General features: G+C 39.6%; 3 protein-coding genes across 4 annotated transcripts in view; all 3 read right to left on the bottom strand.

Moving 5' to 3' along the window:
- RAD54B (RAD54 homolog B) overlaps window positions 1-18,532 on the bottom strand; it is a 49,115-nt gene extending 30,583 nt beyond the window's left edge. The window contains exons 1-3 of the mRNA XM_084864698.1: window positions 18,315-18,532; window positions 15,476-15,626; window positions 14,314-14,455 (exon numbers count right to left, since the gene is read on the bottom strand). Of these exons, the coding sequence (XP_084720824.1) occupies window positions 14,314-14,455; window positions 15,476-15,610 (277 nt within the window). The 5' untranslated portion in view covers window positions 15,611-15,626; window positions 18,315-18,532. The remainder of the gene's footprint in view (window positions 1-14,313; window positions 14,456-15,475; window positions 15,627-18,314) is intronic.
- On the bottom strand, window positions 12-5,274 carry FSBP (fibrinogen silencer binding protein). The gene is made up of 2 exons (XM_084864759.1): window positions 4,833-5,274; window positions 12-1,091 (listed from the first exon to the last, which is right to left on the bottom strand). Exons 1-2 carry the CDS (start codon window positions 5,204-5,206, stop codon window positions 566-568), a joined length of 900 nt encoding a protein of 299 aa, XP_084720885.1. The 5' UTR covers window positions 5,207-5,274; the 3' UTR covers window positions 12-565.
- A 3,732-nt stretch (window positions 18,533-22,264) lies between the features above and the next one.
- VIRMA (vir like m6A methyltransferase associated) overlaps window positions 22,265-27,538 on the bottom strand; it is a 49,448-nt gene continuing 44,174 nt past the window's right edge. For both annotated transcript variants that reach the window (XM_084864629.1, XM_084864630.1), the window contains 4 exons: window positions 25,837-26,003; window positions 24,599-24,930; window positions 23,544-23,687; window positions 22,265-22,613 (listed from right to left, as the gene is read on the bottom strand). In XM_084864629.1, coding sequence (XP_084720755.1) covers window positions 22,459-22,613; window positions 23,544-23,687; window positions 24,599-24,930; window positions 25,837-26,003 — 798 coding nt within the window. In that variant the 3' untranslated portion in view covers window positions 22,265-22,458. The remainder of the gene's footprint in view (window positions 22,614-23,543; window positions 23,688-24,598; window positions 24,931-25,836; window positions 26,004-27,538) is intronic.

Raw genomic sequence — 27,538 nt, 5'->3', positions numbered from 1 at the left:
GAAGGGGGTTCTTTAGAAAGAGGAAGAAGATAAAGATAAAAATTATGCACAACAAATACGTAACTATCAACAAGTGAAACTAAAAACCAAGGGAATTAAAAAACCTGATGAACAATATTAACTGTTGAATATAATAGAATCAGAGGTATGAAAGGGGAGTGGACTGATGATTCTCGGGGAAAAGGGGAGTGGGGGATGCAGTAAGAGACTGAACAAAAACTGTGCACCTATGGATGAGGACAATGGGGGATGGGGAAAGGGCAGAGGGTGGGGTGGGAACCTGGTGGAGGAGAGCAATGGGGGGGGGGGGGAAGAGGAACATTTGTAATAATCTGAACAATAAAGATTTATTTTAAAAAGAAAAAAACATTGAGGAGAGACAAAAAATATATACCTCAAAAGAAAATTAAATAGTTTTCAAAATGTCACAAAAAGTTGTCTTTTTTTCATAATAGAGATTAGCGATACATTATAAGAATACATATTCTGCTTTAAGACAACCCTAAGAGAAAGTAATTTGGCCAAAATTCAAATGATCATATTGCGAAACTGAAAAAAAAAAAATTTAGAAACTATTATATTCAGGCAGATCATGCCGTAAGCGAATTGCTTTCAGCTTCTCCACTTCAATTTTTGCTTGTAGCAGCTCTTCTTCTAGCTGCTGCCTTCTTTTCAATCCATCCCTCTTCTCCTGAACATATAATCCAAAATTTTTTTGATTTTCTAAAATTATCTGATGCTCCTCTTTCAGCATTTGCAGAATCTGAGGATCATACCCTAATCGTGACCTAAGGTGTCCTCCACACTCAGGATGAAAAAAATCATCTCTCCTCGGGATGGAAGATGGAGACGATGTCATTCTCATATCAACAGAGGAAAGCGACGGCGACACAGACCTTTCCATAGCACGTACTAATTCATGCTCTTCTCTTTGCTCTAAAGTATAACTCTGTCCCAAATTTAAAACCAGTGGAGGAGAGGGCTTAATGTCTTCTTCTTGCTTCACCTCCACTGTTATAGCCACGGGATGCTGATCCAACATTACCTGTAGTGAACTGGTACCAGCCTCTGCCGCCTCAGCCAAGTTTGCACTACAGCACACAAAAAAGCATTATAAAATGTAAATCAAATGAAGACAAGAACATATTTACACCATAACTTCATGTTTAATGTACATTAAATTATTAAACTTTAAAGCTATAAAAAAATTATGAAACAAAATATTTAACCCTTAGAGTAACAAATTGAAAGTAATTAAATTTAGGATCTTAATACCATACATATATGTTATTTCCCATTCTTAACTTAAAAATCCGGCTCCTAAAAGAACAGGAAATTACTAATACTACACAAATGACAATAAGGTAAATAAAAAAGAAAAGCCATTTTTAATGATTTCAAAGAGGCGCCAATTGCTCCTACAAGCCTGATGTTCTTTAATGGTATTCTGGGTCTTGCTATCCCCATACCTTCTTTGCCCTTGATCAGCTTCTGCTCTCCTGGATTGATCTAAAAATTGCCAAGTTCCAAGACTCCTAGGAGGATAATGGAAGGGCATCTATGAGAAGCAATGTTTTCTGCATTTGTAAAAAAAAAAAAAAAAAAAAAAAAAAAAAAAAAAAATCAAAGATTGTGTATGGCTTCAGATGCCATCAGGATTATCCTAACTAACCAATTTCAGGTGCAATGTTTAATCGTACCTATCCTAAACCACATGACTCAGTTGTTCTCTCAGTCTGTCAACCATTGGTCAGGTAAAGTTAACCGGCCACTGTATCCCCAGCACCTTGCATAAGACTATACTTGAAACCTGGTAGGTGATCATCATATGTGGAATGATTAAATATAGATAAAAAGGTTATGTTAGTGCAATGGTTTTAAATAGGCTATATATAATACATTGAAAGTTTATTAAATTTACATGTTATTTCCATAAAACTGTATAGGCATCTACAATTTTAGCAGAATTTATTAATATGTTACTATGTAAATATAATGTCCCTTAAAGTTCTGTTTTTTAAAAAATAATTTCAGTTATACCAGGAAGCTATTAAGACTATATCATCTTGTTTCTTGAGGGTTATTTTTAAATTTTAGCTTCTGCCTTACTAAAAAATAAAAGTTAGAAATGGAAAGAGATTATTAGATATTACTGAGAAAGTGCTATATTAACATTATTTACAGAACATTTCACAAATGATAAGTAACATAGTTTAAGCAGAACTTAGGAAAAAATTTAAATCCCCATATGTCACTTACTAATGGCATTAAATTGTCAATAACATCAGATGTTTGTTTAAGGGATACAAATGAAATATATAGTATGTTATAAAAAAAAAACTATTTGTAGATTATATAAATTCATCCATTTTCATAACTTTTTTGTCATCTTATAATTTTCTCTTAAAAATATTTTTTTATTGATTTCAGGGAAGAGGGGAGGTAGGGAGTGAGAGAGAAGCATCAATGATGAGAGAGAATCATCAATTGGCTGCCTTCTGCTCGCCCCTCCCAGGGGACCAAGCCTGCAACCCCAGCATGTGCCCTGACCAGGAACTGAACTGACACCTCCTGATTCGTAGGTTAATGCTCAACCACTGAGCCAAACTGTGGGTGGCTACCATCTTATGATTTTCAAAAGCAAGACGACAGAATATAAACGTAATTCAAATTAGTAAGGTTTACTTTTATAAACATCTCTAAAACCTACAATGAAAAAATATTACCACTGCAGATTAAATTTAAAAATTTATACTATAACTATTCCAAATTAATATTTACAATAATAGAGTACAATACAATTGACATATAGATTATACTCTCATGTAAATTAAAAATGTCTTATATTCTATTCCATTTTAGTGGAAACATTATAAGTAAGGTCAGCATATAAAAAATGCTTTAGAGAAAGTCACAAAAGTGATAAACAGAAGGGTTTCTAAAATTTAGAAGTATGGACTGTAAGGATCAAGTGGGTTACAAAAACACAAAATATAATTTTACATTATAAAATAATTATAAACTTGTGAGATAGTTATCAAGACTCAAGATGATGCCAAATAAATATAAGCACATTAAATATATCAATATATTACATGAAAACGCTAATATGAAAAATGGCAGTGTAGACACTAACATAAGCAAGCATTTAAATGGCTTATTTCTGATATTCTTCACTTTAAAATATGAAAAAAAAGTTATTGTTTAAAAAGTATAAAAATATGTGAATCAATTAATTCCTTTTATCAGAGAAATGCTGTCCCAAAAGATTGTATATGTAACATACATACACATACAAATGGTCAAAATATAAACAGATACTTGTATCTTATTTCTCTTCTATATTCATTGTGTTTTTAAAATATCCAACTAAAACTACAGTTTCTATGTGTAGTTTTCAAATTACAAACGTCTATACAAATCTATACTTAAGACCCAAAAGATGGTTTTATACCTGTAATGCAAAAGCAACTTTTCTTATGGTTTGAGGAGAATAAAAATGTAGGAAGTAATACAGTATAAAACAGTCTTACGGTGGAGGTTTCTGGACATCAGCATGTTAAGATTTAATCATTTGTCATCTCAGTGAACATTTTAAGTAGTGCCCCCATAATTTAATACATTATGTACCCATGTCCCAGATTCCCACTAGTGATTTTTTTTTTTTTTTTACTATGCTATCAACTAGAAATAAGCAATATGTGGTAAGAAACTGAGCTTAAAAATGATCCCAGTAAATTATCAAAATAACAAATATGTTTGGTTAAAAACTTCTTTCCCTGTTCCTCTCCTTACTTCAAAAAGTTTTCACAGGTGATCAATAAATTTGCTTATATAATGACTCTTCCACTAATAGAAATGCACATTGTAAAGCTTTATTTGAAAGGTCTGTCAACTAACAAGAAGTTTACAGCTTGTTTAAATTACCCTAAATGGTTCAGAAGAATGTAGCTGCCATTTTTATCTTTTGCCAGCGGTTGAAATTTGAATCAGCAGTAAGATAATAGTCTTTAAGATTCCAAGGCAAGTAGTCATGTAGCCCAAGAATTTAACAACAATAAAATGTGTCTAACTCTATGAAACCAGGTGTTCTTGTTGGTCTATTAAAATTCATAGTTTGATATTCATAGGTCTATTAAAAGCAATTTGTGAAAACCTGCCCTTTCCTATGTAACCCACGATCAATACCATTAATAAATACATAAAAACTTTACATTTTATTAAGCAACCTGAATCCCTAATTAGGCATTAGCTCCTTTCCTTGTGTTTATTTTAAATATGTTAGAAAAATAATGTAAACTGTCTTACCATATGCAATAATACCATTAATAAGTTTACTCAATTATTGATTTTAGTTTTTTAGCTCAAAGTATATTCAATAAGTGGAGACAGTGACAATTTCACATACAAGCAAGGGTTCCATTTCTCCTACAACTAACTTTCTATGAAGCTGAAAATTCCAATGAAATGTAATCTTAAATGAAATCTTAAAAGGCCTCTCTCTCAGCTAATTAAAAAATTTAACTTTAAAGCTGAAAAAGTTTAAGAACAGATGTCACAAATTTCACCCCAACCATTCCTCCCTAACCTTCACTTGTTAGAAACCACAGGAGGAGGGAAGGGGGAAGGGAAGACAATAAAAGTGACTTCAATGAAATGCAGCAGGAAAATTCCTTATAGCCTCACTTTTCTTTTTTTAGAACGCAAAACAAAGCCACTATTCATTGCTCCCAGGGGGGATGCTTACTATGCATATCTCTGCCACAGCTAAGCCAGAGCCCAATAGACAGGAGGCGCCATAATTTTCCACAACAAAATAAAATAAAGCTTACCTTTGTATGTAGTTCCTGTCTCTTACCAGGCAAAAACTGGCAATCTGGGGGATCATCTCCATAACTTTCTTGGTTGGCTCAGAAATACTGCTTTTTAAGTCTGACTGGCTGTCTTTCTGCTGCAAAAGCTCCTGTTTGGCATATTCTTTGAGCCTTTTGTAAAGGGTGCGTAGGCCCTGCGCTGTTCGAGGAGGGCGGTCTACGCCAACTGCATTATAGTTAACCGCTATGATATCCCAACATCTATTCTTTTCCACTATCACTGAATGCTTGTTAGTGTGTTCCTCGAGAATTTTCACATATGGCTTCACCAGCTTTAGCAGATCAAGCTTTTCAGATAAGGTAAAATTGGAAGATCTGGCCTTTCCTACCATTGTTCTGGTCTCAGATTAAGGAGGCAGTTTCTGAAACCACCATGCAGCCTTCAGCTCTGCTCAGCTCTTTTCACAAACGGAAAAAGATCAGGCTTAACTAGGCTAGCCTCGTTTAGGCCCACGCCTACAGGGGAGGGTTTATTAAAATTCCTCCAGCTTAAGCTGACGCAGGTTCAGGAAATCTGCTTAAGCCAAGCCTGACCTACATAAAGCTTCTCCCTGAAACAGGCAGGAAGGCACAGGCAAAACACACTTGTGTATAAAGAGAACAGCTCAAGATAGGATTTAATGCACAAAGGTCTAGAGATAAGCATGGAACGCGGCTAAAAATTAGCTAATTTGGTGAGAATATCAGATTTCCACATATGTATGCTTAGCTGATGTTGAAACTGCGCTGCAGTATCACTTTAATAAAAACAAAAGAGGAACTGCTTTGTCCTGTTCACAGAATAAAAACCAACGCCATGAATGTAGTGATTCCTAACTGAGCGAGGCCCACGGTGTCTGAGCTGCTGTTCTCTCTTACAAAATCTGCATAATGCTGGTCCTGCTGTCAATCAGGAATTGCATATCCTCTAGCTAGTTAGGTTACACCCAGGCTCACACTCCGCAGTAAAGCTAAGCTTCTCCTCCAATTTACAACCTACAGTATCCACGGGGCTGTGTGCTTTTCCAGTCACTTAGGAAGAATTTTTTGTCAAACAATGAATCTAAAAAGCAGGGGGGGAAAATGTTTTAAAGCAATGCATTATTCTCGCTGTAACATGTGAATGTGCTAGCCTGCTCTATCATGTGTAAAAATCACCAGTGAAAACAGCATAATCTCGCCTTAGACAACAAAATCACTATTTTGCTATTATTAAGGTATACTCACACAATCTCAACTGCGAAAGAAAACAGCGTAGCCATTTGTAAGGCTACCAGTTTATGTGCTTAAAATGTATTTTCTAATCCCTGTCTGAAAATATGGTAAATAATGTAAGCTTAAAAATAAGCTCATTGTCTCCTCACATACATGTTTATCCAGATAAAAGAATGAATTGGAACATATTTGAACACAGTTCCATTCAACCAATTACTGAACAGCAGTTATAAACCCTCCCAAGCACTGCGCCAGGCCCCAGGAAAACAAAGGTGAATTCTACCTGACACAGCCCCTACTCAGGAAGCCGTGGTTCTGCAGAAACACCATAAAATTCCAACTCCTTGTTTTTCATTCCTTCAGTAGAGAGAAGCAAATTAAATGTATTGAGTTCTCAGATGAGCCACACGATGTGCAAGAAGTTTTAAATGTGTATCCATCATTGAGCCATAAAACTGACCAAAGGCTGAATCAGTTTATCTAATGAGATAAACAACAACAAAAAGAGGACTAGGCACACAGACAGGGACCTCGTGGAGGCAGGGGAAAGGAAGTCGGACGAGGAGGTGAACCTGGCTGGGCTGGGAAAACTCGACCCTTGACCTGGCCAGTGATGTCCCCTGGGACCGGAAGTGGCAGTCCCTAATCAGGTCCTGCTGAAATGAAGTATGGTAGTGGAAAGTGCTGTTTGGGTCCTGTACTTATTTGCTTGCTAAAACAATAGAAAGTTATTTTGATTTTCTGGACTTATGTATGCTATCCCAATACTCCACTGATGATGGCTTGAATATCCCATTGACTGTGATCTCACTGGTCATCGGAGCACATTCCTGGGACCCAAGTCAGATCAATGATCCTAAATGGCCTCAGTAGCTACAGAGAGTGAGTGCATTCCTGTTGGCTCAGTGATCCCAGAATGCGGACAGCACAATTATTCTAATTGTCCAGATGGTCCGTCCCAGATAATGTGTTTTTGCTGATTTGGTGATTGGTAGATAACTAAGTTGCTCAAATTCTGCTTCTGTAAAAATGCTTTTTCGAGAAACAGGTTCCTCATTCCAGACCCAAAGATGTAGTCGATACCTTTGTGATATTTTGCCAATATAAGCCAGGCGTGGCAAGCTGTTGGGGGCTGCGAGATTTGGAGCTTTAGCCCCTTGTATGCCACCGGCCGTTAATAAGTGACTCCATAATTCGACTTTTCTGAGGCGTCCTCTGTAAGATGGGGGTTACACTGCAACACTCCCACAGGGGGAACTTGGACTTGGATAGAAGTGGATATTGCCAGAATTCCTTAAAGAGACCAATCAGAAGCTAGCAGAGATACCAACATTCCCTAAATCAAGAGTTTATGTGGGTAACCCATTTGGGGACCCTTCTTGCTGCCTTGCAGCAGGAAGTCCATGTACCTCTGTGATAGTTATGTTAGTGTGATGTTTGATTTATATTTTAAGGATTTAAAATAGTGTGAGAATAATTATTCGTGTGATTTAAAATAGGAGTGAAAGCATTTATTTTTATGAGTGATTTATAGTTTAAGTGTGAATTGTATTTCTGATCTTATTCTAATTTTATTTTAAGTAAAAGAAATTATTTGAAATGTGTTTTAGGCTTAGTATGAGCAACTCCATTTAGTGTGATTTGAATCCATTTTGTAAAACTTAAGTTTTAAGACTGACTTTGAGCACCTGTGTGAACGCCCTAACAAGTGTTTATCTGGAAAGTTGGAAAGCGAGGCAAAAGGTACCTGGAGACGCCCCGATTAGACACACTGAAGACCCATTGTTGCACCCAGAAGGAACAAGAGAATACCCAGAAATGGCCATAAAAGAAGGGACCTAGAGGCACTGGGCAGAGACCACGAAGGGGCCCTCCACCCGACGTTGGTGGAAATACTGCAGGAGCCTCTGCCTGAGCGAAGCTGTCACTCTGCCTGTGAGCCGAACCTCTGAGGCCTCGCTCCTGACCAAGACCCTACCGCGGCGTGTTCCTGTCCAGTGTGTGTGTCTGTCGGCGCGGATCTCCAGGTGACCTGCCTAGGCTTCTGGAAACCACCAGGACTCTGGTAAATAAACCTTGGGATTCGTGCATTCTAACTCTTGTTTCTGTGTTTAGTTTATGCTCGGTCAATTTTAGTTAAGTACTGTGGGCAACACATATAAATTCAGTTCTCTGGCTGAGGGACCCCAGTCACCTGTGCATATGTTCCCACAAGAGGGTGAGATGGAACAATCTCCTTATCTCCTCCCGCAAGCTTTCCCCCCCACCCCCCAATAAATTCTGTTTCCTTCCCACCATTTTTGTCTCTGAATCCACTCTCCAGTTTTACGAGACAAAGCACTCGGACCCAACCACATTGTGGGTACACTGTGGGTTTCAGTATGGAATGTAAGTGCTGTGTGGTATACCTTACTGAGTAGTCTGATTTGTTAGTAGTTCTAGCTTTTCACTGCCGTTGGTCAGTTTTACTGCTCAATAAATTGTTGTAAATAGAAATGATTATTGTCCACAGAGATGGGAATTGAAAATTGACCCGTGCCAGCAACCTGACCACAGATATGCAAAGAACAAGAACACAAGATATACACTATCCTTAAGTAATATTTTGTTATTTTTTGAGAAAAATGCAGGTATTATATTAAGGAACAAGATACTAATAAAAATATGAAAAACCATTCAATCTCTAAATTATCAAGAAAATGTATAGTAAAAATACATTTCATCCATAAGATTGGCAAAATTCTTAAACACTGAAAATATCAAGAGCAGATAAGGGGGCAGGGCAAAGAGCACTCTTCCGTCCTGTTGATGGATGTGTAAAATGGCATTCTGGGCATTAATCTGAGAATATCCATTAATATTTTATATTTGTAAAACCTTCCAAAACTGTTAACCTGAAAATAACTTAGCCAAGTGAGAGACAGCAAGCATTTATGTAGGGATCGGTTATAGGGTTAAGCCTCGGACTGACCTGCTGGCAAAGCCACAAACAAGTCCCAGCTTAGAGGGCACAACCCTCTTAGCATAATTACTCTTGATCTTGTGACTGCTCCCTAGATCTTTCCTGGGTAGCTAATGGGCTGTGGGAGGTGGAGCAAGCTGCCGAAACAAGTGAAACTCACAGGAACACTGTAACTATGGTGACCACTATCTTGTTTACCTCTGACTATGAAATAAAGGCTCAGCTTGCCATCTGGATCTGTTCTCTGTGGCCTTCGCCAGGCACAGGAGATCCATCTAGACCCAGCTTATCCTCTTTGTCTGTCTTTTCCACATCCTTCACGGGCCCTTCCTCAGGGTCACCCGAACCCTTGGCTGGGCGTGGCAGACGTTTGTTTACTTCAGGACCAGCACAATAGCTATTCAGAAAGCAGTGATTCAGACAGAAACCCAAAGTCTTCCAATTAGGAAGTGAAGGCAAGGGGTGTTTATGAGACAGAAAAGGGGAATAATTACATGAGTAGAATCAAGGGTGCTAATAAGCTATATATAATAAGGAATTTCTGTAGAGGCAGATAAGCAAATACAGTGATGCTGATTCTTAAAAATGTCTTTCATTTTCACTACAGCAGTCATAATAACTGCTCTCTTGTTATCTTTGCAAATAGTTCTTTGGAACACAATGTTGCTTTAAGCTCAGATCAAATATTGTTTTGCCCAGTTTTAAAAATTCCAAAGATTTGAGGATTAAGACACACAGGCAAGGCAGTTCCTCTGGGATGACAGCTCCAACTCCATTTTGGTTTTTGTGTTCTTTTTTTTTAAATATATTTTATTGATTTTTTACAGAGAGGAAGAGAGAGGGATAGAGTTAAACATCGATGAGAGAGAAAATCATCGATCAGCTGCCTGTGCCCGCAACCAAGGTACATGCCCTTGACCGGAATCGAACCTGGGACCTTTCAGTCCGCAGGCCAATGCTCTATCCACTGAGCCAAACTGGTTTCGGCTCCAATTCCATTTTGAAATGGCTCTGTTTATATTATTTTTTACAATACTATGGTCTACATTAGGCAGCATTAAAATGAAAGAGGCAGATTTCCTGTGTGTGTGTGTGTGTGTGTGTGTGTGTGTGTGTGTGTGTGTATAGATTGACTTCAGAGAGAAAAAGAGAGGAAGAGAGGGAGAGGGAGAAAGGGAGAGAGAGGAAGAGGGAGAGAAAGAGAAAGAGAGAGATGGAAACATCAATAATGAGAGAGAATCATTAATCAGCTGCCTCCTTCATGCAACCCTGGGGATAGAGACCAAAACCCAGGCAGGTGCCCTGACTAGGACTTGAACCATAGCCTCTTGGTTGATGGTGATGCTCAACCACTGAGCCATACCAGCCAGGCTTCAATATTTTATTTATTTATTTTTACATAAGAAAACAAAGTTTTAATACATATGCATTGGTAATTTCAGAGATATGAAGATTGCAAAGACAGTGAGGCCAACACTGGGTATATAAGACATTTTGGACAAAGGGGAATGGGAGAGTATTAGATTTCAGAAGAATGGAAGATTTACAAGTAGTTTTGGAGGAGGGGAACATGCCTGCCATGCAAATTCTCGCTAGGCAAATCAGAAACAAGGGGACACAGCGGGTATCTGCCTGAAGCCCTGTTTACCATAGTTAATTCAAATCGGCTAAGACCACTTCACTGAGGATCTGTATAATTCCGATTTGATTTAAACTGTAGTTTTAAAACAATCATATTTTTCTTCTCCCTCTCAGCTAACTTCACTGCCCTGATGATCCTTGACTCCTGAGACAGCAGAAGACAACAGCCCAGTTCTGAGTAATGGTCACCCCCAGGTTTAATCCCCTGGCAGGCTAAGGATAACAGCCCCTGAGCCCTCAGGCAGGAAAACCCACGTGGTTACTTGTTCCTGAAAGTGGTCGGACACCAGCTGACCTGGGAGTTGTCCTCAGGACCTGAAGGAATGATTTATTGCCCTTATCTCACCTTTGACCAATCAGCTCCTACAATGACCCTGAACCCCTAGCCCATGGTGCCTTGTGACTTTGCCCTATACCTGTATAATCTGTAACCTATGTCCTCCAGAAGTTGGGTCTTTCAGAGTTGGAGCCTGGAGGCCTCCAGACAGGCCAGTTCAGATAAAGCAATTCCTTTTGTTAGGGGCAGAAATAGAACATTATCACATCAAGTTATTTGTTTTTAAATTATAGTTGATATTTAATATTATATTAGTTTCAGGTGTACAGCATAGTACTTAAACTTATAATTTACAAAGTGATTTCACTGGTAAGTCTAGTACCCACCTGGCGCCATACATAGTTATTACAATATTGACTATACCGTTACTATTTTGTAACTGACAATTTTTAAAAATATATTTTTATTGAGGAAGGGAGAGGGAGAGATAGAAACATCAATAATGAGAATCAATGATCGTCTACCTTCTGCACACCCACTACTGGGGATTGAGCCTGCAACCAGGCATGTGCCCTTGACCAGAATCAAACCTGGAACCCTTCAGTCTACAGGCTGACACTCTATCCACTGAGCAAAACCAGCTAAGGCTGTAACTGAAAATTTCTACTGATCACAAATCACAACAAGTATAATAGTAATGAAAAATTCTGAAATACTCTGAGAATTACCAAAATGTGACACAGAGACACAAAGTGAACAAATACAATTGAAAAATGGAATCAACATACTTGCTCGATACAGGGTTGCCACAAACCTTCAATTTGTAAAGCACATTATTTGCAAAGCCCAATAAAACAAAGTTCAACAAAACGAGGTGTGCCTAGATGTGCTTTCATATATCTTGAGCATCATCATAAATGATACATGAATTGTTCATACATTGCTAGTGGGAGTATAAAGTTGTATTATCTGCAGAAGGCAACTCATCATTATCAATCAAAATGACAAATGCACACTGCACACACTTTGAGACCGGCACCCTACTCCAATGTATTTACCCCATGGATATAGTCTCACCTATGTTTATAATACATAGATATTCGATCAGACCGTCAAACCTCAGAGGGAAAGTAGGGGAGGGTGGGGGAAAGGGGAAGAGATCACCCAAAGGACTTGTATGCATGCATATAAGCCTAACCAGTAAACATAGACATCAGAGGAGTGAGGGCATGGGGGGAGGGGGAGCAATGGGAGGATAAGGACACATATGTAATACCTTAATCAATAAATGTAATAATAATTTTTAAAAACATAGATATTCACTATAGCTTTGTTTGTAATAACAAAAATGCTAAGCAACCTAATAAGGCTCTGGTTAAATATACTTGGGAAATCCATATAATAGAATATTATGTAGTTTTTAAATAGAAAGAGGTAGTTCTAAATGCACTGACAAAAAGATTTCAAAGATAGATTATTAGAGTGAAAACGCAAAGTATAAAACAGTGCAGCTAGAGAACAATAACTTGTGTGGAGAAAATATATTACATACAAATGTTTCCAAATGTACAAAATATCTCATACATACCCAAATACGGATAACTGGTTGCCGCTGGAGAAAGAAACTAGATGGCAAGGGATCAGGGAAAGGGGACTTCTTACTATATTCTTCACAACTTCTGAATTTTTTGCCACGTGCATTCTTATTTTTTTTTTTAAAGGTCACAAGGAACTATATATATTATAGGATTCTATTCATATGAAATGTCCAAAACAGGCAAAACCACAGAAACAGAAAGCAGATTAGTGGTTACCAGGCTGGGAAGAAAGTGAGGAACGGGGAGCTGACTGCTTAATTGGCCCTGAGATGCCTTTTAGTGATGACAATGCTCTGAAACTAGTCAGGGGTCTTCAAACTACGGCCCGCGAGCCACATGCGGCCCGCAGAGGAGTCTGATCCGGCCCGCCAGGTTTTTTGGGCAGTGAGCGCAGCCGAGGTGTTACAGTAGGAATTAGTAGTTCATATAGTCCGGCCCTCCAGCTCTCTGAGGGACCGTGATCTGGCCCCCACTTTAAAAAGTTTGAGGACCCCTGAACTAGATAGTGGTAATGGTTGCAAAACACTGTAAATGTGCCAAATGCCACTGAAATGAACCTCTGATAGGTAAAATTAATCATCACCAAGCTCAAGAACTTCCTTGAAAAGGGTTAAGCAATGAAGGCACTTTTTGTTGATTTACACTGGTATCTTAAGGATGGCGGTTACAATACTACAAACCAGCAGACGGGGTTGTCTCCCTGAATATGCTTGTTCAACCAAAAATAAATAAAATACAATTTGGAAAACTATAGTTTTGATGTTGGCTTTCACAAGGACAAATAAACATCTGTGAACAATCTTCATTATTTTTTTTTAATTACCTGAAAAATACTGATCTATTACAGATATAAAAAGAACCATAGCCATTATTTTAACTCAATTCAACAATGGGGAGAGGGAACATTTGTTAAATGCTTGCTTTTACTGCTTTTACTTCATAATTCCCATCCTACTGATCTGAAGTTACTCCATGGACTATAATGATTTAACAATTTCATTTATTTCAAGTTCACTTCTCCAATTTTAGTACTGTTAACATGGTTTTTTATTTTTATTTTTTAATATATTTTATTGATTTTCCACAGAGAAGAAGGGAGAGGGACAGAGAGCCAGAAACATCGATCAGCTGCTTCCTGCACACCCCCTACTGGGGATGTGCCCGCAACCAAGGCACTCACCCCCAACCAGAATCAAACCCAGGACCCTCCAGTCCACAGGCCGACGCTCTATCCACTGAGCCAAACCAGCCAGGGCAACATGTTTTTTTAGAAAAAAATTTTTTTTAAATCTTTAAACACCCTTTAGTACTTGAAGCAAAGACCATATTTGACCAATATGTTCACAATGAACAGTATCAGACATACACCTATTATAAAGTACAAGATTTAAATGACATGGTTATTAATACATCATTAAAGATAAATTATGACAACAAAAATCTGAACTGCCAACAATCTAGTAGTACTGTATCAATAACTTTCAAATGTACATATTCATTCTAAGTAATCAATTTAAATAATCCTTTATAATACAGAGCTAAGATGCTAATTGGACCAGACGGCGGAACGACCTTCCAGTACAACCTTCCAGAACAAGCTTCCGGAGCAACCAGTGGTCAGGTCCGAGAAGCAGCTGGCGCTGCAAGGGCCAAGGCAGCCGAGGCTGCGAGGACCGAGCCCCTTGCACGAATTTCATGCACCAGGCCTCTAGCACTGTAATAAAACTGGTCAAGTGTAAACCTGATTACCAAAAAGTACAGTCTTACCTGTACGATGTAGGTGAAATGCTGGCACTGCAGATGTCTCCCCGTGATTCATTTCTCTTCCACTGCCTTCAGCAGGCAGAGGATTTAAACTGTATATTTTGGGATCAGCTTGTGTTTGGAGAAAAGTATTAGTTGCAGCAACCTAAAAGAATGAAATATGTATTTCATGCTGAAATTCAATCTAATTTTCCATATTTGTACATAACAGATACCTAAATACCTAATTTAAAAAGAGCAACCAGTTAAAAAAAAAAAAGCTATAAGTTTACTTTCTCTACATATTCATAGGGAATAGATACTTTAAAATAATTTAAAATTCCATTTTTATTGTTTTTTAAATTAGTTTTAAAAGCTGAGCCTAGCCAGTGTGTCTCTGTAGTTGAGTGTTGACCAGGAATCAGGAAGTTTATCTTTAAACTGCCTTACCTAAAGTTTTCATTTATTTATGTGTGTGTGTGTGTGTATGTATGTGTGTGTGTATATACATATATATATATATGGCGCAGGATCACAGGAAGGTCAGGGTATCCTGCCACCCGTGAGGAGTAAGCCCAAGTTGCTGTGGGAAGTGTTCATCACAAAGGAGCCGTTCTTCAGGCGCTCTGCTCTCTCCACATCCAATAAATGGTGTCTTTGAAAAGAATAAAAATCACCCTGGCCAGTATGGCTCCTTAGTGTCAGCTGCGCACTGAAGGGTCACAGGTTTGATTCCCAGTCAAGGGCAAATATCTGGGTTAAGGGTTCAAGCCCCAACCCTAATCAGGGTGGGTGCGGGAGCCAACCAATCAATCTGTCTCTCTCATCAAAGTTTCTCTCTCTCTCTCCTCCCAATCCCTTGCCCCTTCCCTTCCACTCTCTAAAAATCAATGGAAAAAATATCTTTGGGTAAAGATTTTAAAAAAGAAAAAAAAAGAGCCTGATCAGGGTGGCTCAGTGGTTGAGCATCAACTTATGAACCAGGAGGTCTCTGCTCAATTCCCAGTCAGGGCACATGCCCAGGTTGTGGGCTCAATCCCCAGTAGGGGGAATGCAGGAAGGAAACAGTCCATAGATGATTCTCTCTCATCTTTGATGTTTATCTCTCTCTCTCCCCCTCTCCCTTCCTCTCTCTGAAATCAATTTATGCTTCCTTTAATTTTTTTTTTTTTTTTTTTTTTTTTACCTTAGACAATTGTATATCTGGATCCAGCTTTGTATTCTCTTCATTCAGACTTGGGTTACTTCTTGTTGGCGGTATAAATTTTGGTTTTTTGAAGGGTTTCCCCTGCAACTGACTTGGTGCTGCAGATCGTCTCATATTCAGGAGTACGAATCTGAAAAATACCAAAAACAAAATCTTCCATAAATCTGATTAGATCCGGTCTTTCTGCCTCGGTTTCCGTGGTGAGTGGGAACATGCACATTGTGCAAGGCAGCCTTTATACAGTGTGAGGGGTTAGCAATGGAGGGCATTCTCTACGGTTTCCTATTCAAGGGCAAAATAGATCCCTATTAACACAATCTGAGAGCAAATGAATGGTTTGATTAAATTTAAAATTGGTTTGTAACTGTTTACTTGAGAAGCAGTATTTACCAATACCAGTGGTCAGCACAGCTTCTGTCTAAGTAAGTCATGCCAACATAACCTCACTAGCCCCACCCCCTTCTATAATGGCCAACAGGATATTACATGTCCTTGGATACATAATTGACAACTGCAACATGATGAGTTTAAACACACAAATGTTAGGCCCTTAATGGTCAAATGAAATAGAATAGAAAGTTTATATGAAAAACCAAGGCTTTTAGATGACAACAGCTCAACTGAAATAACAAGATAATGACGAGCTTACTTAAAGTAATAAATATTTGATGTTGTTAATAAAAATAATGTCCACATCATGAAATTAGTAGGTTTTAGTTTCTGCATTTAGTCAGATTCCCCCTGTAAAACTCTGAAAATTCTGACCAACCCATTTTAAAAAGAACACTAGAAAAATACAGCAGATAGAAACTTTGGGCAAACTACTTAAACCTCTGGATATCAATTCCCTCATTTGTAAAATTTTACCACGAGGTGGTAAAATTTCTCTCATTACCACCTTAAACCCTAAAGCCCTTCCAGACCTAACACATGATTTCTAATTTTCCAACCCTCCTACTAATTTATTAACTATTTTTTAAATGAATTTGAGAATGTAGGCAGGTGAGCAGCAGCACCGAAAGGTGGTGGTTCAGAAAACATACTAAGTTGGCTTGAATTCTAGCTCTGCCATTTACATCCATCAGTCATCGAACTTATTAATGCATTTAAAAGTAAACTGCAGCCGAAACTGGTTTGGCTCAGCGGTAGAGCGTCGGTCTGCGGACTGAAGGGTCCCGGGTTCGATTCCGGTCAAGGACATGTACATTGGCTGCGGGCACATCCCCAGTATGTGCAGGAGGCGGCTGGTCGATGTTTCTCTCTCATCGACGTTTCTGGCTTTCTATCTCTCTCCCTTCCTCTCTGTAAAAAATCAATAAAATATATTAAATAAATAAATAAATAAATAAAAATAAATAAAAGTAAACTGCAGGCATCAGTATATTTCCCCCTGACTACTTCCGCTTCCTTGTACCTCTTAAATTAGAACTACCTGAGCCCTTTGCCCAGGCCCTGGAAATAATGCTGTAGCTGGTGTGGCTCAGTGGATAGAGCGTGGGCCTGAGGACTGAAAGGCCCCAGGTTCGATTCCCGTCAAGGACACATGCCTGGGTTGCTGGGCTCCATTCCCAGCAGGGGGCATGCAGGAGGCAGCTGATCAATGATTCTCATCATTAATGTTTCTCGCTCTGTCTCCTTCTCCCTTTCTCTTTGAAATCAATAAAATATACTTAAAAATAAAATAAAGAATGCCCACTTGGCAGCCCTAGTGCGATGAATTCTAAGATGAATTCTGAGATGATGTGAACACCCTGCCTGCTTCTATCCTCCCAAGTCAATGGCAAGTCCTGGCCAATAAGACCCATCAGAAAGCCGGAACGTTGGGGCCATGCAGAGAATGAAGAACACAGCTTTGAAGGTTACCGTGCGATGTCATCCCTCACAGCACAGCTTTACCTGGACTGACTCTGCCTCGTGTGTGATCGTGTTCAGTCTGCTTAACCTCTGTGTCTCCATGGCTTCAACGATAAGAGGGGGTAGGATAACCATGATGACCGTGCTGCTGGAGTAAGTAAAATGCTTCAAGCACTTAGAACAGAGCTTACACATAGTAAGCACCCAAGGTCGTCTGTAATAACACCATGTTCTAATTATCACTGGGTGCTTACTACACAAGGATCTGTGATGAAGGTCCCATGAGGTGGGACAGTGATGGATGTAACTCGACTCGGGGGATCAGGACCGAAATCTGGGGGTTTGTGTGGGCGCTGAAGGTGGGAGGGGTGCCATCATCAGACCTCCGGGAGCAAGGAGGTAAATAAACCAAGAACCTGCAGCGGACCGCCTCTGCTGCTGCTGCTGCTGCTGCGCTGCAGGCTTCACTGCTTTTTTCTTCCTTTTTTTTTCCTTTTTAACATATTTTATTGATTTTTTACAGAGAGGAAGGGAGAGGAATAGAGAGTTAGAAACTTCGACCAGCTGCCTCCTGCACACCCTCTACTGGGGATGTGCCCGTAACCAAGGTACCTGCCCTTGCCCGGAATCGAACCCGGGACCTTTCAGTCCGCAGACCGACGCTCTATCCACCGGTCAGGGCTCATCTGCTCTTCTGAGCTCAGGGCCCCGCTCCACCGGCCGCCCAAACCCTCCGCTAAGGAATCGGCGCCGGAGGAGGCGCAGGCCCGCCCGGGGGGAAGGAACGCGGCGGGCGGAGCCGGCGGACCGCAGAGCGGGGTTCCGTCCCCCGGGGGCTCCCCAAAAACGGCCCCCACCGCCGCCCGCCGCCCCCCAGCACCACGGCCCGCCGCCAGCCGCCCCCCACCGCCGCCCGCCGCCCGCCGCCCCCCGCCCCCCAGCACCGCAGCCAGGGCCCCCGCACCTGAGATCGCCCCGGGAGCCGCAGGAGGCGGCCCCGCCGGCTCCGCCGCCGACCTTCCCGCTCCTCCGAGGCCTGCTGCGCGCCTCTCCCGCCGAGGTGCCCCGGCCCGGGGCGGGCGCGGGCGGTTCTCCGGGGAAGCCGCGGGCGGGACGCGAGAAGCGGGGTCCCCGCGGGCGGCGCCGGGCAGACGGCTCCCTCCGGACGGCGCTCAAAGAGCCCGCGGCCGCGCGGCCAATGGCGGGGGAGCCGCCGCGCGTGCGCACCGCCTCCCCGGCGGCGCCCCGCCCAGCCCGCCGCTGATTGGCCGGCCCCCGGCACGTGGCCCGCCGCGCCTCTCCGTCCGCGCTGCCGGCGTCTCCGAGGCTGCGGTGCGGCTCCGAAAGGGACTTCTGCCGCCGGTGTGGCTCAGTGGATAGAGCCTCGGCCTGCGGAGCGAAGGGCCCTGGGTTCCATTCGGTCAGAAAGGACTGGCACGAATTACTGAAAGTGATGAAAAGCCAAGGAGCTACAACCCAGGTGACTAACCAGCAAGTCTAACATTCAGAATCAGAGGACAGAGAACAGCTTACCAGACAAGAAGGGGCCAAAGAAGCTCACCACCATCAAACCATTATTAAAACTAATTAATTAATTAAAGGGTCTTTTTTAAGAAGAAAAAGATAAAAAATATGAATAGCCCTGGCTGGTGTGGCTCGGTTGGTTGGAGTGTTGTCCATATACAGAAAGGTTAAGGGTTGGGGCACATATGGAAAGCAACCAATATTCTCTCTCACATAGATGCCCGCCCCCTCTCTCCCTCCCTCCCCCTGTAAAATCAATAAACATTTCCTCCAGTGAGGATTTCCTTAAAAACATGAATTAAAAATGGCTATAAATACATATTTATCAACAAGAACTTGAAGTGCAAATGGTTAAATTTTCCAATGAAAAGACAATGTCTGAAGATAACAAAGCAAGGCCATTACATATGCTGTGTACAAGAGACCCACTTCAGATCAAAGGGCACAGACTGAAAGAGATGGAAAAAATATATTCTATGAAAATAGAAATTTAAAAAGCTGGGATAGCAATACTTATACCAGACAAAATCCACATTGGCCTGCGGATTGAAGGGTCCCGGGTTCAATTCGGGTCAAGGGCACGTATCTTGGTTGTGGGCACATCCCCAGTGGGGGGGGGGGGGTGCAGGAGGCAGCTGATCGATGTTTCTCTCTCATTGATGTTTCTAACTATTTCTCTCCCTTCTTCTCTGTAAAAAAATCAATAAAATATATATATTTTTAAAATCGATAGAAAAAATTAAAATGAAATAAAAATAAAAAACAAAACACACAAAATGATAAGCCAAAACATTATTCATTGCGGCATTGTTTACAATAGCCAAATATGGAATCAACCTAATCAACAGATGAATAAAGAAGTGATGCACATAAATGGAGTGTAACCATAAGAAAAAATAAAATCTTGCCATCTACAATAGCATGGATATACCTAGTGTGTTGTGCTGAGTAGAGTCAGAGACAAATGCCATTTCACTTACATGCTGAATCTGAAAAAGAATATCTAAACAAGCAGAGCTGAGACTCAGATACAGAAAACACTTCGATGGTTGCCAGGCGGGAGGAGGGTTGGAGGGATGAGTGAAAGAAGTGAAGAGATTAAGAAGTACAAATTGGTGGTTACAGAATAGCCACGGGGATGTCAATAATACTGTAGTAACTATGTATGGTGTCAGATGGGTACAAGATTTATGGGGTGATCACTTCCTGGGTTATATAAATGTCTAAGCACTGGGTTGTACACCTGAGACTGACATAATATTGCCAGCAACTCTAATTGAAAAAACAAAAATTACTTTTAAAAAATTAGAAGCTAGCCAACGTGTTTTTAAAATCTGTTTTTATCACTTTTGAATCAAATTCCTTAGATTTCTACATCTGTAAAATTAAGATATTTCCTTTGCTGGGCTGTTATAAAGACTGAGTAATAGTGCATAAAGGGGAATTCCTTAGATTCCCATTTATCTAAGATTATTAGGCAATCAGGACATTTTTAATGATGCACATAAATGGAATACAACGACCATAACAAAAAACAAAATCTTGCCATCTACAACAGCATGGGTATACCTAGTGTCTGTTATAAACTTTATTTCTGAATATAAAGTCCAGATTTTATTAGGTCTTTTGGATTCCCAAAATAACTATTAGGACACACCTCATTTTAGGCTTTAGATAACTGTAATAAAATAGCAAATGTAGGTATAATTTGCTTCTACAGTACTAATTTATTACTTTGGCTGGCCTGAATTCCTGAGTGTTACACTAATAGTCAAATAGCATACACAACACTGATATTTCTCAAAGATTATATTCAACTTAAAGCTAAAAAACCAATCAAGAAATGTACCTATAGTGCTTGCTTCGGCAGTACATATACTAAGATTGGAACAATACAGAGATTAGCATGGCCCCTACACAAGGATGACACACAAATTCATGAAGCATTCCATAAAAAAAAAAGTACATATATAGAGCCATATTTTATTATTTAACAAATGTAATTCCTTAAGAAATAATTATTACATGTATTAGGGACAAACTTTGAATTCTATCTAATGTGAATAATATATCTTTAGAGATGAGCTTATTAGGTTTGAGAATTTAATTTAGTTATCCTGGGTTTTTTGAAGCCATTAGGGATATGAGATTTCCTTTACTTTTCACTTAAAACATCAGAATCTTCAGAGCTGAGCTTTTATTTAAGGAATTCTATCAAACATTGTATTTACTCACAAATAGTTCAGCAAAACAGAATAATAAATGAAATGAGACTCATACACACTCCTTTGTTAAGTCTTTTTTATTGATTGATGATTGATTTGAAAGAGAGGGAGAGAGAAGAAACATTGATGAGAAACATCCACTGGCTGCGGCTTCCTCCTGCATGTCCTGCAAGCCCTCCACCCCCTTCCTCCCCCCCCTCCCGCCCCACCTCCCGGGATTGAGCTTGCATTTTTGGGGATATGTCCCTACCAGGAATCGGACAGGTGACCTCTTGATTCATGGGTCCACACTCAACCATTGAGCCAATCGGCCTGGGCGAGAAGTCTCTATTGTAGGTCAGTTATATAGGCTCAGTGTTATCTCTTGTGAAAAATATGGCTATTTTGCGTTATAAAGTTTATTTCTGTATATAAAAGTCCAGATTTTGTTAGGTCTTTTGGATTCCCAAGATAACTATTAGGACACACCCAATCATTTTAGGCTTTAGATGATTGTAATAAAATAGCGATTGTAGGTCTAAGTATAAAGGTGAAACACGAAGTACATACGCATTTCTAATGTACAGAAGAACGCTGTGTTTCTTCTGTTACAGACAGAAAGGTTCCCCAAACTACGCATCAGGGTGCCCTAGTAAATCAGTACAAGGGTACGTGTTTAAATTTCTGAGGGGAACACATCTGTTGGACATAACACAAACTGCTTGTTTGAGGTAGCTTATGTTCTCAATCTTAGGTGGCATTCTATTTCTTCCCATGACGGTGCATCTTTTAAAAACTGGGCTTTCAGGAGCTGTGATAAAAGTACTGTGCAAAAAGCAGAGTGCAAAAGGAAGTGACAGCAGCAGTGTCGATCCACGCTGATTCCAAGGTGTGAGAAGCTGTACAGCGTCCGCAATTACTAATGCTTACGATATAAATTCTTTCTAAGTTGTCTCGACCTGACTGCTTAATAAATGGAAGTATCATGCAATTCTTTAGTCCTAGATGTGAAAGGAAAAAAAAAAAGACTGAAACGCTAAAGGGCACCATGAGCTGAGAAAATATTAGGAACATCTGTGGTATAGGCAAGGATACCCCAAGACAAAAGTAATTTCATCATTCATTTTTCTACCTAAGAAATTTTCTAATCTTATAGAACGAGAAAAAAATATATAAAAAACATACATACAAAGTTTGGATTTTTATTGAAATCTTGTGTTACGTATCAAACAAAATCTGCTTTCTTCAGATAAAAATATTTTTTCAGAGTTTCCAGGTAACTGCTAAAAGGTTACGTTGGTCCTTCGATGTCTTATTTTACTATTTTTTGTTGTTGTCAGGAAATGTTCATATACATATAGGATGTCCCCAGAGTAACTCTTATCGCGTAAAGGACCGCACGTGCCGGCCTCTGCCGCTGCCGCCGCTGACAAACTTGCCCCTGGAGCCGCCGCTGCCGCTGTTCGCACTGGCCCAGGAGGGCCCCAGGCCCCCGCGGCCCCGGGAAGCCCGGTCCCGGGGGCTTGGGCGGTAGCCTGCGGAAGAAAGCACACAGTACTCGCTGCAGCATCCTTTCCTCTCCCGTTATCTACACAGCTTCAACACAGACAGACATTATTCTTGGCTCCGTTAAAGTCCACGTACAAGTGCTATGAATGTGTCAGAGACCAGTGTGAACTGTCCTCTTTAAATAGTTTCATATGAGCCGGGACCAGTTTGGCTCAGTGGATAGAGCGTCGCCTTGGGGACTGAAGGGCCCCGGGTTCGATTCCGGTCAAGGGCATGTACCTTGGTTGCGGGCACATCCCCAGTAGGGGGTGTGCAAGAGGCAGCTGATCGATGACTCTCTCTCATCGATGTTTCTAACTCTCTATCTCCCTTCCTCTCTGTACAAAAATCAATAAAATATATTTTTTAAATAAAAAATAAAAAATAATAAAAAATATATATAGTTTCATATGAGAACATCTCAGATAAAGCTGTTAAGGGTTATATGCTTACTAGTATACACACAATATAGTACAGTAACTAAAAACAGAAGACACCATATGTACATGCCCTTGACCGGAATCGAACTTAGGACCCTTCAGTCTGTAGGCCGACGCTCTATCCACTGAGCCAAACCGGTTTCGGCAGAAGACACCATATGAAGATATGTCTGTTTTTAAAATACTTTGGTCAAAAATGTACCTAAGGGTTGGCTTTTATCATTAAAATATAAAAACAGAGTACATTGCCATAAAACTGCTCAGACTATACACAAAGGTCAGAATAAGCAATTTTGGTTATTTCTATAGAAAATATACATGGGGCACTCATTCAGATATAAAATTAAATTGACTTTAGAATTACACATTTATATTCTAAAATATTCTCTCCCAGAATCAGAGTACATTACATTTAACAACTTGAAAATGTGGATTCACTTCCCTCTCTCAGCAATACCAAGTAGGAAGAACGTTTACCTGTGGAGCTGAGTGGTCGCAGAGGTGGAAGCGGGCCCCTGTTGAAATTGCTCTGGCCTCCGCGGCTCTCATTGTAAGTCCCTCGAGGAGTGTTCTGAGCGCTCCAACTGGAGCCTCTTGTTCCCTCCCGACGACTGTAGTTTCCTGAAGGCAACACAAGCAAAACCTTTTTTCACAACTGCAGGTGGGTTAAGAAAGACGGGACAGGTTTTCCTTAACCTTCAAAAGGAACAGAAGATGCACTGGAATTTTTGTAAACGAAACAGACTGTGGAGTGGCAGCATCACACGTGGTTAGGAGCGGAAGCTGTGGAGCCAGACTGCCAGGTTCACACACTGTTTTACTACTCACACTGAGCTGTCACGACAGTCTTCTCTTCCGTAAAGTGGGGGTATGAACAAAACCTACCGCATGCGGTTGATGTGAGAGTTTTGTGTGTCAAGTGCTTATAACCATCCCTAACATAGCTATGTGTCTGCTATTAATGTAAACTCCCATTTTCTTTCACTCCTATCTAAATTCTTGAAACAATTTAAAACAGATTAAATATCACATTGGGAATCAAGTACACAAGAGATTCAATACAGAAAAATCTTCGTGAAATTGTTGATAAGAACAGCTATAAAAATAATGTATAATTATTATTCAGAAAGGAAAAACATAATTCTTAATGTAAAAACGAAAATAATTAGCCCAGACTTTATTAAACTCATCACTAAACGTGCTTAAATTAAGCGAAAGTTACTTTAAAAGAGAATGTTTCCCTATCCAATAAAATGCTCTGAAAATAGTCAAGAGGCAGCTTAATTTTAGTAACAGAAAAATGCTTCCTCTGAATCACTACCATCTTGGTTGAGGGCACATCCCCAGTAGGGGGTGTGCAGGAGGCACCTGATCGATGTCTCTATCATCGATGTTTCTAACTCTATCCCTCTCTCTTCCTTTCTGTAAATAAATAAATAAATAAATAAATAAATAAATAGCTATGGGAAAACATCCTCAGGTGAGGATTAACAAAACAAAAAAAGAGCAAGGAAACACATGTATGTAGTTACCTTTTGAGGCAGGCGGTGTGAAAAACCTGTTTTGGCTGTGAAAAGCTCCCCGTCCTCCTCGGTTGCCGGAAAACCCGCCACGAGAAGAAATCTTCTGGGAGACTTTGAGCGGCCGTTTTGGCGGGGGTATTCCATCCTGCGGGACCACTTCTTTACTTTCAGCTGCAACAAAGTCATCCACATGCATAGAGGGTGGTCTGCTCGTGTTCTGTTTTCTCTGACGGAAAATGTCATGGGGGCGGATACCCTGTCCAAATCCGCCCCTGCCCCTTCCTCTGGGTGGGGGCACAACGTGAGCTCGTTTGGCAGGTTCAATGTACTCGGATTTCCCACTATTAAAGCAAAAAGAATCCATGAGATCATTTTTTAAAAATATATACTTCCGATGAATAAATCAATCTTTACAATATGAAAATTACATTTCAATTATTTCTTATTCCAATTGTGGTTAGTTTTCAAATATTCCCATTACAGGCAAGCCTAGCTTTAATATGCTTTGCTTTACTGAACTTCACAGATATTGCATTTTTTACAGACTGAAGTCAAGAACCTAAATCAGTAAAAAGATTGACTCACCAAAGGCTCAGATGATAGTATCATTTAGCAATCAAGTATTTTTTAATTAAGGTATGTACATTGGTTTTTAGACACAAAGATATTGCACACTTAATAGACTTTAGTATAGGGTAAACATAATGTTTACATGCACCAAGAAACAAAAAATTTCATGTAACTCATTTTATTATGATATTTACTTCATTGTAGTAGTCTGGAACCAAGTCTACATGTCTCCCAAGATATACCTGTACTTTCCATGGAAATACAATAAAACTAGCTAAAAATGGCACTCACATTTTATTGATATAACTAACAATTATCCTGTCTTATAAAAAGAAATATGCTAATTGACCCTCGCATTGTTGCAAAGATGGTGGCACCCACAGCCAATAGGAAGGAATATGCTAATTGACTGCTCCGCCCTCAAAGATGGCGGTGCTCAGTGCCCTCAGCACCCCCTGACTGGCTGCCTCCTGCACAACCCCCATTGGGGATCAATGGGCATGTGCCCTTGGCTAGAAATTGAACTGGCAATCTCCTGGTACACAAACAACCCCCAACTGAGCCACATCAGCCAAGGCTTCCTTTATCCTTTAATAGCTATGTGTCTAGCTTAAAATACATTAAAATAAATAAACATATATGACCACAATCAAAATCTTCAGTAGAATAAATGTTACCTTGAAGTTATAAAGGTCTCATGCTTGTGCTTCCCAAGTTTGAATCCTTTCGTGGTCTTGGTTCTCCCGGGAGATGATGGTTCTGACAAAAATGAGCGCTCTAATTCTGAGTGCAAGTCAAAGTCAGTACAGCATTTTTCAGAGAGTTCAATTAAGTCCACTTTTACCTGCAGTCATAAAAATTAAATAAAATGAAATATACACCTCAAATGTAACTATTAGTGTAACACTTCACTATGGAAATTCTTATTTCCTATAAATTATATGACTCTAATTAATTATAGGCCTACCTCTTTCCCTCATCTTTACAAAAAGCAACATCACTGGTAGTTAAAAAAAAAAAAATCTTAGGAACTCATTTGTGGGTTTTTCTTGGTGGGTAATGGGTTTGGCATTCTTCCTCACAGAAGCATTATTAATCTAAGAGACCTAGGCTGCCTGACAAAGAACGCAGGAGTTCTCTATATAAATTAACAATGGAGCATCTCCAGAACTTTTCCAAAAGAATATGAAAATAGCATATTCTACAAGCCGTATGTAGTTAACCTATCTGCTATAAAAGGATTTTGTGCACCAGGTCTCAAAGTTCTATGCATTTAATGAGGTTCCAACCTAAGTTTACTTTCAGAGAAATGAAAATTACATTTACTTAAGTTTTATTCAAATTTATCAAACCTAAAAGCCATGTAAGGTCACAGTCATTAATGCAACATAACTGTGATTCAAAGTGAAGTTTATAAAAAGAACAAGTTGTAATACAAATGTTTTATGTGATACCAATATGCTAGTCGCTAACCACATATACCTCTTTAATTTAAAATTAATTAAAATTAAAATTAAATGCAGTTTCTCAATTATATTAACATTTCATTGCTCACCAGTCACATAAAGCTGGTGGCTACTTTACTGGACAGGATATAGAATATTTCTGCCATCACATAAAGTTCTATTGGACAGCACAGTTCTTCTAAAGAATCAATGACCAATTTCCAATGAAAAAAGAAATTAATTCTTTTTTTTAACATGTTTTTTATTTGTTTTAGAAAGGAAGGGAGAGGGAGAGATAGAAACATCAATGATAAGAGAGATTATTGATTAGCTGCTTATTACATGATCCTGCAACTCGGGCATATGCCCTGACATGGAATCATACAGTGACCTCCTGGTTCATAGGTCGACACTCAACCACTGACCCACACCACCGGGCAAGAAATTAATTCTTTAATGAGATTTAAACTGAATTGTATGTGATCTTTTAAATAAGGAAAAAAGAATCCTCAATACATTAAATACACTTTAAATGTGAATCATTTAAAAAATGTTATGTACATGATGAGTAATAGCATTTTTTAGAACAGAAAATATCAAATACATATATTCCTTTGATCAAGAAAAAAAATATATGGTACTATAAGATGTAAATGAAATCATCCTCCTTAATATATCTCTGAGAAGCACAAAACAGACTACATTGAATTTTCAGTCTTAGTGTAACTATACTATAATGCTACTCAGCATTATATTTAAGGATGTCAATTTGCATTAGTACTTCATTATTCTAACAAATACATTCCTTACATTTCCTCAAATTAAGAGCAGATAACACAACACCATTCCGCTCCTTAAACACAAACATGAATAATTATTAATTTGGGGGATAATTTATTCTCTACTTTAAAAATATAAGAAAACAAATTACTTC

This window comes from Pipistrellus hanaki, assembly GCF_964339955.1.
Source record: "Pipistrellus hanaki genome assembly, chromosome: 17".
NCBI classification, from domain to species: Eukaryota; Metazoa; Chordata; class Mammalia; order Chiroptera; family Vespertilionidae; genus Pipistrellus; species Pipistrellus hanaki.
This window is presented reverse-complemented; position numbering and strand designations above follow the sequence as displayed.

What these genes read in the sequence shown, in the direction of transcription:
- FSBP (XM_084864759.1), bottom strand. Translation starts at nt 5,206, where the DNA reads ATGGTAGGAAAGGCCAGATCTTCCAATTTTACCTTATCTGAAAAGCTT. An exon ending in GACAGGAACTACATACAAAG is followed by an intron (nt 1,092 to 4,832) that starts GTAAGCTTTATT and finishes TGTGTGCTGTAG; the next exon opens with TGCAAACTTGGCTGAGGCGG.